This window comes from Oncorhynchus gorbuscha, unplaced genomic scaffold (assembly GCF_021184085.1).
Source record: "Oncorhynchus gorbuscha isolate QuinsamMale2020 ecotype Even-year unplaced genomic scaffold, OgorEven_v1.0 Un_scaffold_646, whole genome shotgun sequence".
Taxonomy (NCBI): domain Eukaryota; kingdom Metazoa; phylum Chordata; class Actinopteri; order Salmoniformes; family Salmonidae; genus Oncorhynchus; species Oncorhynchus gorbuscha.
The window spans coordinates 33909-47406 of record NW_025745752.1 but is presented as its reverse complement, the minus strand read 5'-3'; the positions used below and the strand labels follow the sequence as shown (position 1 = coordinate 47406).

Genomic DNA, 13498 nt, shown 5'->3' with positions numbered 1-13498 from the left:
TGGCGTGTGTGTGGTGTGTGTGTGCGTTACGTGTGTGTGGTGTGTTCAAGACAAGGGCAGCTCTGCAAGTACTGTCTTTGTGAGTAGGCATGCCAGGGTGTGTTTGTGAGTCCATCTCGCCCTACATGGCCAGCAGGACACTCTGGGCTTCTTATTAAAAACTATTCAGACACCCCTGTGCTGTTAGGAGATACATCTAACCAAGAGTGCAGGCTAAATGTACTGAAATAGTCCTATACAGTTTCTAGGGCCTTTAAACCTGCTGACAATATTGACACAAAACAAACACAGAGCAAATCGTAATTTGAGATTGTGTGCATGACTATTGATTTCGTGTAAATGTAATTTTACGCACACAGATGTCAGGATAGGATTCGGCCCAGTGAGTCTACGGCAGCGGCCGAGACAGAATTCCATCGGATGCAACAGCAGCAGGAAGGGTTTTGCTACTGAGGAACGAGCGGTGATGATGTGAATGTTTGTTCTCCTGTGTTGTTTGAAGGTGGATGGGTGGTGGGTGCGCGGTAGGGTGCGTGCCACCGTAGAAGCCGCGCGTTGCTAAGTGTTCAAACCTAGGGACCTGACATCGGGGCAGCGGTGCCATTTCGATCATTGATTTAATTTAATTTGTGCACCTCAGACACGGGGTGCGGATGACGGATTTACCCGCGGCCGGGCTATTTAAATTACTTTTAAATCATAAAAGCAAAGAAACGAGGCGCGAGGGGAAGAGGTTGGGAGGAATAGGCAGAAAGCACTCGCGTGGCGGCGGCTGATTTCCCTGGAGCAAATTAGCTCTATATCAGACCTGGCGACAGGCGGTATTCTGGGTGATAGGGAGCAGAGAGGGGGTGGAGGGAGGAGGGCGGCAGCCCCCCTGAGTGTCACTGCTTCAATCTTCTAGGGGTCGGACGCAACAACAATAACCACATACACCACCTCGCTGTGAGCGACGGTCTACAGTTGGGAGAGGTGACCATTTAAGCGTTTTATGCATCTTCCTAGGCCTGATTTCAATTTCTTGAGATATAATTTAGAGCCTTTCGGATTAGGCCGCCTGCCCCTTGGATTTTATGGGCCTAGTCCACTACTCTTCCAATTCGTGGGGCTCATTCACTATTTGATTATTCAACTGTGCTTCAAGTCATAAGTGCATTTGCCTACATCTGAGTACTTATACTAATATATTTTATAATATTGGAATAATCATTATAAGTCTTTGACAGTTATTATAAAAATACAAAAATCCCTCTAGGGTTTATTTTCTATTGTCAACCTTTTCACAATTAGGCTAAATAAATCACAAAAAGTGATTTGTGGATGATGTTTTGTATCCTTGAAATATTCCTGTATCCTTTCCGATAATTTTAAAGTAAATTATCTAATCAAAATATTGTATGCCTGTTTTCACAACATAACTAGTCTGTTTTTACTCAAATCTACCAGTTTGTTAAAAAAATATATATTGCAAGAATAAATGCACAGGATAATAGTAAAAGTAATTTTTTGCAAATATTACTGCTTTCGAAAAGAGTTTGAAAATATGACGTTATTGTTAAATAACAAATATTAAATTACTTTCATTATATTATTCATTCATGTTTATTCAAATGCAAATCGAACATGTGTTGTGTATAGGTTACCATGGCATTTTCAGGCCTTTAAACTATGGTTTTCAAAGATTGTTGCTGAGTGAAGCATCATGGGTAAATACATATGAGTTCATCAAATAATGTATCATGTTCAGTAACCTATTGGCCATTGTGATACAACTATGAGCAAGTGGGCTTTATATGTTTAAATGTCAAAATAACTATCACTTGGGACCTTATAACAGTTGCTAGTAATTATTGGACTCGTGGTAGATTTGGTCTGGGGGTAGTAATTACAATAGTATCTCAGGAGTTAATGCCATGACGACTACGTATTCTGCGTCACCTGCTTGACCTTTTAGAAACGGGATATTTGTTATTTTTTGAAGTGCTTACGGCCCAACAATGTTCACATGACCTGAGGTGAGGACCACCTACAGTAGGACTATGTCTGCTTTCGTTCACACACCTGCGCGCATTCCTCCTCAGGGGTCAGGCAGATCAGGCAGAATGCGGTTGTTAAAGGTGGGCGACAACAGGGAGATTCCCCATAGTTCACTGACCGGAGCCGGGAGGCAGGACGCAGTGTTGTTGCACCACATACAAACATATAGAGACCAAAGCAATTGTTATTCTGCTTCTCATTGCTGCATATATCTTAAAACGTTATGACACATACCGATATAAGCCTATTTCTCGTCTAAAACTAACGGTGCTGATTTAAAACGAGTTGTAAAAGCCTAACTAGGAATATGACAGACTAATAACTGACAAATTATTATTTTAATCATGTTGTTTTTCTGATTTCCTTAATTTATTATGTTTTGACATGATTACCGATATGCTGTGGGCCTATGTAAATAGGCCTAATTACGTAGATGAGTCTTGGACATGGAAGAAAAGACACCTGGAGTGTGACCTAGCTATTCTATGCTAAATCAACTTTATTAATGGACTATTTTTTTTTCTCTTCGGCTGATGTATAATTCTAGCTCATAAAGATGAATTACATTAGTATTTCAACCTGGAGAACCCATGGGTTTTAAAATAAGCAAATCGTTAATATTGTGCTAATTGAAATATAAATCTCTTGCCAATATTTCCTCTGAATAGACACGCAGAACAGATAATGACAGCAGGATGTATGTGATTCAGGCTGTAAATAGATGTCCAAGATATGGCTTGACATACAAATGTGAAAAAATTACAAATCTGTAACATAGTTTTATTATTTTCATCATCACTGTTATTATTATAATCACAATGTGGTAAGTCATGTTTAAATAATCATCATCATTATTATAAATATTGTATCAATTTGTACTAAAAGCTATGTAATAACTATAACTACAGTATTTGTTATATTATAATCTAGACCACTTGTATCTTGTTATCTGATTCAGGCGCGTTCATAACGCAACAACACATACAGTAGAAAAGGCTGATATTGCTACCAGCTCTCACAGTCTCACGTCACAATTAAACACAGCAGAAAGTGTTGCTGACAGACAGAGGGAAAGAGGTTGGACATTTCTCACGCAGGAGACGTGTGAGGCGCGTTCAGAGGTTTCTTGAGTCGCGTGGAAATGAGAGAGTAATTAGTTAATTAGAAAACGGTCGACTAAACTCACCCCTCGAGTACCTGCATTAGCCAATCACAGCTCAGACAGCCACAGGGGTGGGGGAGACGGCGTCTGAAGGAGTGAAACACTTGCTTTAGTTGGTTAAGTTGCTATTAAACACCAAGACCTGGCTGTTAGTCATCACATGTGATGTGAATACGCGGATAGAGGACTACAGAAACCAAATGGACACTCGGAAAGCATTGCAATTTAATATTTTGTTGTATCATTTTATTTGCTAATAATTTAATCTCTTCATGGTTCTTCAGAGAATATTTTACCAGAACTGTTACAGGTAGGTGATAGCGAGGGGGTGAACAAAACTAAGGAGCCTGCTATCGAAACGCATACTAAAAGTACATCCTCTCATGTATTTATCATTGCTCTGACTTATTTTGGTTACGAGAGGGTTGCACTGGCATCCTCAGAGTGACTTTTATAACAAACTGAAACATTTATACAGAAGATTGGAGTTGGAGCTGTATGCGCTCTGACGCACAGAACAAGTGTACATTGGCAGGTCTGACCTTTGAGCAGCTCGCGGCAGTTTTCCTGATGAGAGTCGGTATGGAGAAATCGAATAATTTTCGAATCGATGCTCTGCTGGCCGACGAGACTCACCGGGCGAACCGAGACCTCTCCCCAGGTCTGAGCAGTGACAGCCCTGCGGGCAGCCCTGTGTCCTGTCGGCGAGCGGACACCCCGTCCCCGCGCAGGACGCCCATCCATCTTCAACCCGGGATAATCCCCAAACCGGGACTGCTGAACCTCCCTCACACGGGACTCGCCTCGCTACCCCAAATGTACCCTGCCCCTATGTACCCAATATCGGCTTTGGGTGGACATCACCCTGCCTTCGCCTACTCCGGCTTCACACACCTTACCCAGTCGTACCCAGACCACCTGAAGGCGGCTGCCATGGCAGGGTCTCTCCCCCTGGAGCACTGGATCCGTGCTGGAATGATGATACCACGTCTCCCAGACTACAGTTGTAAGTATAGTACACATGTGGGCTAGGCAGCACACTCAATAGGCTATATATACTCTTGTCACAAATATATCAACAAACGAAACATATTTTTAAAAGAGAGGCATTATGCGCTAGGCCCATGGGGTTTCTTTTCAAATCGGGGAGGTAAATGGAGTTGAACTGTCTGTTGGTGATGTGTTTTTGTGCTTGTTCAGAACACATAGGCAATATAATTCATATACCCAAGCAGACACAAAGCTAAGCCTAATTGCTGTAATCAATCATGTTTTTCAAATAGGTGTGGCGGGTATCAAGCAGAAATGAACTTACGCCCAGATACCGGAGGTTTATTGGTAGGGAAGGGATCGTTTGATCACTTAACAACCACTTCCAAAGCATTGAACCCAACCGCCTAGAGGTGTCGTAAAATCACTTATTGTTCCTCATTGCATGTAATCCAAAGGTGAGGGAAAGCAAATACAGGTACACACACACACACACACACACACACACACACACACACACACACACACACACACACACACACACACACACACACACACACACACACACACACACACACACACACACACACACACACACACACGCGCGCACACACACGCACGCACACACACACGCACACACACACACACACACACACACACACACACACACACACACACACACACACACACACACACACACACACACACACACACACACACGGCAAATGTTGTAAACATAATCAAATATATGTTCTAAGATTAGGCTAAATGTTGCAATTAACTTTATCTAGGTGTGCAAAACTTAAACGTATTTGATACCAGTATTGATAACAAAACTCAATATATTATAACATCTCTCATAACACATTTGACAAAAAAGTAGAAAATACTAATAATCTGAGGAATAACACCAACAACAACAATAATAACAATAATCATACATTTCAATTTGTAAATAATGAATACATCTAATACGAAGGTTATTGGTTAATAATACGTGTTATTATATATTTCTTATAATAATATTGTGTTACTAATTGTATTCATATTATTTCTAACTATTGCTAACATTTTTACCAATGAGGCAAGATCTGTTTCAAAACATTTTTATTTCAATATAAGAGCAAGAACAATAGGGCCACATACAAGGTATTATCATAGAATTGTAATATTTTCATGTGTATTATATCATGCTATATATTAATTACATGCTTATATTAATCCACCTTTATTGCAATATTTAAACATATCATTTTAACTGCTTTCTGAACATATAATATTGCACATTCAATCTTAATGGTAGAACGGTTGTGTTCTTTGTTCAGTCATTAATACACAACGTCTGAAAAATATAGGCTATTTAAGTATCATGTAGAGTATAGGCCTAAATATTGTTTAAGTGTAGACTCATGAAAAGTCTTCGATCGATTTACTGCTAACTGTAATATCATGTTTTTATTTTTGGCCTTTTCATTTCGCTATAAACGTCAACTCGATGAACATTGTCTTTGTACTGAGGAGCAAACTATAAACAAACACCTAAAACATTCTGCTAGTTCACCAATAAAATCACTAAAGCTTCATCGAATTTTCATTAAGTTAATGGTGCTCGCGCTTTTTATGGTTCTAGCGCCCAGCTTCTGCCGTGTCCTCTTGTCAACAATAAACTGGAGTAAAGCTATTATAGTTAATGATGGCGAGAGAGTGCGGGCATGTGTGTGTGTGTTCCTCCCTCAACATTATATTGGACTTCCTATGTCCTTGGTATTGCAGAAATAAGACCATTGAAACAGTCTGAGATTAAATCTACTCACATGCATTGTCCAATAGCTTGAATTGACAAGAACACAGGCTTAGTAGCCTACACATCTCATTCCATTTGGGAAGAACATAGTTGGGGAGAATTAAGCTATTGATTAGGCCAGAGTCATTGTAACTTTCTACCCAGTTGTTCACTAAAAATGATCCACAATGAAGAATATTGTACTGTACTAAGCCCCCCCCCTCTCTCTCTCCCCCTCTCAGCACCCCAGGCAGGACTCCTGGGGAAGTGTCGTAGGCCCCGGACGGCGTTCACCAGTCAGCAGCTCCTTGAGCTGGAGAACCAATTTAAACTCAACAAGTACCTGTCCAGACCCAAACGCTTTGAGGTGGCCACCTCTCTCATGCTGACTGAAACACAGGTGAGGGAGAAAAGGTGTCATTCTATGTGTGTCTGTGTGAGGGTGTATATATGTGTCTGTGTGAGGGTGTATATGTGTGTCTGTGTGAGGGTGTATATATGTGTCTGTGTGAGGGTGTATATGTGTGTCTGTGTGAGCGTGTATATATGTGTCTGTGTGAGCGTGTATATATGTGTCTGTGTGAGTGTGTATATATGTGTCTGTGTGAGCGTGTATATGTGTGTCTGTGTGAGTGTGTATATATGTGTCTGTGTGAGTGTGTATATATGTGTCTGTGTGAGTGTGTATATATGTGTCTGTGTGAGCGTGTATATGTGTGTCTGTGTGAGCGTGTATATATGTGTCTGTGTGAGCGTGTATATATGTGTCTGTGTGAGCGTGTATATATGTGTCTGTGTGAGCGTGTATATATGTGTCTGTGTGAGCGTGTATATATGTGTCTGTGTGAGCGTGTATATATGTGTCTGTGTAGCGTGTGTGTCTGTGTGAGCGTGTATATATGTGTCTGTGTCTGTGTCTGTGTGAGCGTGTGAGCGTGTATATATGTGTCTGTGTGAGCGTGTATATGTGTGTCTGTGTGAGCATGTATATATGTGTATGTGTGTTGATTCCCACCTGGCAGGCTATTCCAGCGCTGGCCTCTTATCCTATGTTCCTCTGGGAAGAACCTGTACAAATGATCCCTGGTGTGTTTGTCCTTGAGATAGACTGTCTGCTATGGCATGCTCTGTTAGTCGCTGGAGCGTAATGTGATGTCAGACAGTAGCAATCAGACCGGCAGTTCTTTATTTAGCTAATATATTACAGCTCTCTTGTTTCACCTGCCTCATCTAGTCCCAAATACCACCCCTAACGAAGCAGTTGACATGTTGATTTAAAAGATCAACTCCTCTGTGTTGGAACATATTCAGCACGTTTTGGAATGACTTCTTCAGATAAATCTTTCTGCAAGTGAGTAACGGTTGTTGTTGACATTTCAGCCCGGTTTCGTAGACAGGAAATGGCATCCCAAATCTACTAAACTGAGTGTGGGTATAGAGAGATAGAGACTGCAGGTGAGAGACCTCCTGCATTAGTGTGTCTGACAGGCCTGCGTTCTGTCTGTCCTCAGGTGAAGATCTGGTTCCAGAACCGCCGGATGAAGTGGAAGCGCAGCCGCAAGGCCAAGGAGCAGGCATCTGCGTCTGCCCAGTCTGAGGCGGAGCGACTACGCACCGGGGGAAAACCGACCAAAGGCAAACCAGCTGAGAATAAACCAGCTTCCACTCAGGATGACGAGGCAGAGCTAGACCTAGAAGAAGCAGAGGAGGAAGAGGAGGAAGAGGAGGAGACGCGACACAAGTTTGATGTTACCATGGGTGGCGCCGTGGGGTTGCAGCGTTCAGCAGACTTTCTGAAGCTCACAGCGGAGCTTGGTTACAACCCCCACAGTCCCTTCTCTGAGGACGACTTAGTGGGGGTGACAGGGGGGGACAGGAAGATAGGCGCAGGGTTGTGAAAAGACAAAGACACACCCAGAAAGGAAAACGCCAGAGACACTGCTGCTTGACACTGGCTCTGGGAAAGTGGGGGTCTATAGTGTAAAAAGAGAAAAAAATGACGTGCCATTTCAAAAGCCTATGACAGTGTTTTTGTGTACATAATGCTCAACGCAATGTAATGTTTCTGTGACCCTGATGGAGTTGTTTAAGGCAGGGGTTTCCAAACTGTGGGTCGCCCCCACACCAAAAAAATGTTTTAAAGGAACTCAATCCAGCTTTAAACTTATTCTTGAAAGTTGTACTAGTAGAATGCACACGGTGTCATTTCTATATTGGGTATTGCATCATCAGTTCCTCTTGTCCTGTCAGTCATTACATACCTTAGAGAGCTATTTATAACTTGTTAGAAATGTCCAGATCCACAAGCCCATGTCTGCTAATGTTTTTATTTATTTTGTTTTTCAGCTCATAGATGTTGGAGTCATGTTTTTGTCACATATCACATGAATACACATTAGGCATGGCAAAATGTACAGAATTGTAGGAAATAAGCTTAAAACCTGCGAAAATTCTCTCCACCAACAAGAAGGGTGTGAACAGTCTGTCACGAACAGTGCTTGTGCCCATAGAAATAGACATGCCTCGTGCGCAGGGGGGTGTGGGATGTTCCCCAATGCTGGAAGGGGTGTTCCCCAATGCTGGTACCCCTGGTTTAAGGTATAGGTGTTCTTTAGGTTGGACTTGCATCTCTAAGGATGAGGGAATATAAAGCATTTTATATTCATCATCACATCAAATAAGGCTGAATAAGACACTGAACCCTGTCTCTCTCCTCTGTATTTTTTCATGGCATGCAACTCCAAAAAAATGTTTTTACACAGGACATTCACCGGCTGTAAGACTCCTGTGTTTTTCATCCAATTGGACTGAGAAGTACTGTAGCAGCAGTGAAGCAGTGAACACCACTGACCTCTATTACCTTGTCATCCATCTCAGCTAAACCCCGCCCCCTGACAGGCTGACTGACAGATGTGGCTCCTCCCACCAGCAATGCTAAAGGATGTGATACAACCAAGTTACGTTCTGAACCGTTGGACTGTTGCAAACTGCAACTTACACTGGCAGGAGTGAACAAACCCTGAGCAGTTTGCATTAGCTGAAAACGAAGGGGAAAGTGTTGCAAAGTGTTGCAGAATGTTGAGTGATGTTGTGAATGTGCCCCCATGAATGTCAGACATCTTGGATTTACAGACTTTCTATGATGTCTCATGTACTCTATCTTGTATGTGCAATTGAACATTGTTGTCATGTCAATTCAGATTTCTGTTGTTATTGTTGTTTGTTTGTTTATTGTTGTTATTTAACCACATTTAAATGTATCTAATTTATTTGAATTGACAGGTAAATGACAGGGAAAAAGTTAATGTGTTTATCTGAAACTGGTCTGTGTTGATGTCAACTGCGTGAAATAAAAAAACAGAAATTAAAATTGTTCAAATAACTTGAGAAATGTAGGATTTATGCAAAGTTAACTCATTAAAATGAGGGATTGATTTGTGGAGAACATTTAGAACATGTATAAGTAATCTAAAGTATTTTAAAAGTGGGTTTAGTGGAGATCAATGAGGGGGAGTTACATAAACACATTAAGCAGGCAAAGCTGAGCATTTCTTTAAGAAAGTTATTAGTGTGTGGAGCCTTCATAATGACCTTGTGAGTCTTCTGCAATCACACAGGGATGGTAACAATAGGGTAGAGAGGTCCAACTATAAATCCAGCTAAAACAGACATATTGGCCAAATTTCTACTTCCAATCCCACTTAATGGAAATCTCTCAAATGGACGCACTTTTTTTTCTGTATCACACGTCCTTCCCTTGTTTCCTGTCTATTTCAGCCACCTTGTTGTCACAGATAACAGATGACCAGATGGCAAAGAGAAAGGAAGATAATCCAGCACTGCATATTAAACCAGCAGAGCCCCTTAATTTACAACCCTGGGGCTTTCAAATATGAATTACTCAGGCGGGTTTTACTGATAGTGAAATAATTAAGTTAATGAAGGAGAGGTAAAGGCTTATGTTCCAAGTGGCTCCCTATTACCTATATAGTGCACTACTTTTTAGGGATCTGGTAGTGCACTATTTAGGGAATAGGGTGCCATTTGGTGCGCACATGACCTCACCCTTCTGTTCAGCTAAAGTAATCAGTGCCTGATGGTGATGTCACCCAGGCTACATTTTCATTTGCAAGAAGAAACAGAAGATGATGTGTGTCTGACCGAAACGGGACGTTTTTATTGGCCGTCCAAAGTACGGGCGGTGATTAAAAACCGGACTAGAGGACACACGCGGCATAACTCGTCTCCTCCCACCCAGCCGGCCACAACATCATGCTTATATAGTGATTAAATGCATTTTTAACTGGCCGGGCAAGACGCTGGCCTGTCTCCTGAAACGAAGCCGGGATGGTTCTGCTACATGAACTTGAGACAGAAAGGGGCCTTTCTGCACAGCTACAGATCTGGAGTCAGTTTAGTCTTAATTTTGGTGGTGGTGGAGGGCAGTATGGAGTCAAGGGGCACTAGTCCTAGATACGTTCTTTTCTGTTTGGAGACGGCTGGGTGCTCAGAAACTGAGAGCCGGACAAATGCAGTAATAGATAGTTATGGAACAAGGTGGAAGACAATGATTGGAGTTAATGAATGTGTTTGACAGTGTAGTGGATTGGATTTAGTGTCCAAGGTTTTGAATGTGTTTGACAGTGTGGTGGATTGGATTTAGTGTCCAAGGTTTTGAATGTGTTTGACAGTGTGGTGGATTGGATTTAGTGTCCAAGGTTTTGAATGTGTTTGACAGTGTGGTGGATTGGATTTAGTGTCCAAGGTTTTGAATGTGTTTGACAGTGTGGTGGATTGGATTTAGTGTCCAAGGTTTTGAATGTGTTTGACAGTGTGGTGGATTGGATTTAGTGTCCAAGGTTTTGAATGTGTTTGACAGTGTGGTGGATTGGATTTAGTGTCTAAGGTGTTGAATGTGTTTGACAGTGCAGTGGATAGGATTTAGTGTCCAAGGTTTTGAATGTGTTTGACAGTGTGGTGGATAGGATTTAGTGTCTAGTGACCCCATCCTACTCCTTGTGGCTCACAATCAGGGCCTCAAAAGCAGTTCACTGTAGAGTAAACAGTGCTTACAGAGCAAACAGCCCTTGCCTCCCAGATAGCTGTGCCCCATTCTCGAGCCCGGCCAGTGAGGGGAAATGCGTAAGCAACCCGAGTCTCTAGAGTATGTGTTGGGTTGGAGAGAACACAATCTCACACTGCGTGAGAAAGGAGCGGCACTCAGTGGGCTGCCCGGAGTAGCAAGGTGGGTTATTAACCCTAGGTTCTGGAGGCTCGGCAGGCCAGAAGTAACAGGTGGCACGAGACGTGAACTCTGGAACTGTCCAGAGAGGTCGAAACCTGAGCAGCCAGGTTTTCCACGGCCTGGCGAGCAGCGGACAATTCCTGCTCGTGTCTGCCGAGCATGGCTCCTTGGATCTCGACGGCAAAAGGAGGTTCCTGAAATTCTAGATTTTTGGAGAAACGGCCACAGACTCGGTCGCCCCGAGGGTCCTTCGACCTCAGCGTCTGAAGAAGGCACAAACACGAGGAAGAGGCAAAAAACACGACAGGAACGCGACATGGAATACAAAACAAAGGAACCGATAAGCACTATGTCTCAGACCTAACCACTATGTCTCATACCTAACCACTATGGACCTAACCACTATGTCTCAGACCTAACCACTATGTCTCAGACCTAACCACTATGTCTCAGACCTAACCACTATGTCTCATACCTAACCACTATGTCTCAGACCTAACCACTATGTCTCAGACCTAACCACTATGTCTCAGACCTAACCACTATGTCTCAGACCTAACCACTATGTCTCATACCTAACCACTATGTCTCAGACCTAACCACTATGTCTCAGACCTAACCACTATGTCTCAGACCTAACCACTATGTCTCAGACCTAACCACTATGTCTCAGACCTAACCACTATGTCTCATACCTAACCACTATGTCTCAGACCTAACCACTATGTCTCAGACCTAACCACTATGTCTCAGACCTAACCACTATGTCTCAGACCTAACCACTATGTCTCAGACCTAACCACTATGTCTCAGACCTAACCACTATGTCTCAGACCTAACCACTAATGTCTCAGACCTAACCACTTCATGTCTCAGACCTAACCACTATGTCTCATACCTAACCACTATGTCTCAGACCTAACCACTATGTCTCATACCTAACCACTATGTCTCAGACCTAACCACTATGTCTCAGACCTAACCACTATGTCTCAGACCTAACCACTATGTCTCATACCTAACCACTATGTCTCAGACCTAACCACTATGTCTCATACCTAACCACTATGTCTCAGACCTAACCACTATGTCTCATGTCTACCTAACCACTATGTCTCAGACCTAACCACTATGTCTCATACCTAACCACTATGTCTCATACCTAACCACTATGTCTCAGACCTAACCACTATGTCTCAGACCTAACCACTATGTCTCAGACCTAACCACTATGTCTCAGACCTAACCACTATGTCTCAGACCTAACCACTATGTCTCATACCTAACCACTATGTCTCAGACCTAACCACTATGTCTCAGACCTAACCACTATGTCTCAGACCTAACCACTATGTCTCATACCTAACCACTATGTCTCATACCTAATCAACCTAACCACTATGTCTCACTAACCACTATGTCTCAGACCTAACCACTATGTCTCAGACCTAACCACTATGTCTCAGACCTAACCACTATGTCTCAGACCTAACCACTATGTCTCAGACCTAACCACTATGTCTCAGACCTAACCACTATGTCTCATACCTAACCACTATGTCTCCCTCAATGCAGCATTTAATTTGGCTGATGAAAAATCATATCAATCAATAAGAGTTTATTTAGATGTGTGACTAATGCCATTCGGCCTGTTTTATGATACAGGGCCGCCTGACAAACACAACTAAAATCATAGTAAATTGATAAGCAGGCTGAGCGAAATATAGAGATCATTGATTCAGTTTCTCAATTCTAATTTAATCTGAACTCACCTGTCATACGGATAAAAAATGATTGGTGTAAATTCCATCCACTGGTGATAACGCTGTCAATAGTGATTTCTCAACAGCCTGGTCTGACAGAATTGCTGACGGCCCCTATGCTTTTTCTATACCAATAATGTAATCGCCTCATTGTGTGTGTGTTTGTGTGTGTGTGTGTGTGTGTATGTGTATGTGTGTGTGTGCATCCATGTATGTGTGTGTATGTGTGTGCATCCATGTATGTGTGTGTATGTGTGTGCCTGTATTTGTGTGTGTATGTGTGTCTGTGTGTGTGTGTGTGTGTGTGTGTGTGTGTGTGTGAGTGTGTGTGTGTGTGAATGTGTATGTGTGTGAGTGTGAGTGTGTGTATGTGTGTGTGTGTGCGTGTGTGTGTGAGTGTGTGTATGTGTGTGAATGTGTATGTGTGTGTATGTGTGTGAATGTGTATGTGTGTGTATGTGTGTGAATGTGTATGTGTGTGTATGTGTGTGAGTGTGAGTGTGTGTTTATGTAGATGT

At 42.4% G+C, this 13498-nt stretch overlaps 1 protein-coding gene across 1 annotated transcript; it reads left to right on the top strand.

The window, feature by feature from the left end:
• Positions 1-2580: 2580 nt before the first annotated feature.
• On the top strand, positions 2581-7997 carry LOC124019646 (motor neuron and pancreas homeobox protein 1-like). Its single transcript, XM_046335049.1, has 3 exons — positions 2581-4205; positions 6215-6372; positions 7484-7997. Exons 1-3 carry the CDS (start codon positions 3698-3700, stop codon positions 7868-7870), a joined length of 1053 nt encoding a protein of 350 aa, XP_046191005.1. The 5' UTR covers positions 2581-3697; the 3' UTR covers positions 7871-7997.
• Positions 7998-13498: the final 5501 nt, after the last annotated feature.

Bases quoted from the DNA above. Each gene is read 5' to 3' on its own strand.
- LOC124019646 (XM_046335049.1), top strand. From the start codon at position 3,698: ATGCGCTCTGACGCACAGAACAAGTGTACATTGGCAGGTCTGACCTTT. The intron at 4,206-6,214 runs GTAAGTATAGTA...TCCCCCTCTCAG, and splicing joins ACGTCTCCCAGACTACAGTT to CACCCCAGGCAGGACTCCTG. The intron at 6,373-7,483 runs GTGAGGGAGAAA...GTCTGTCCTCAG, and splicing joins TCATGCTGACTGAAACACAG to GTGAAGATCTGGTTCCAGAA.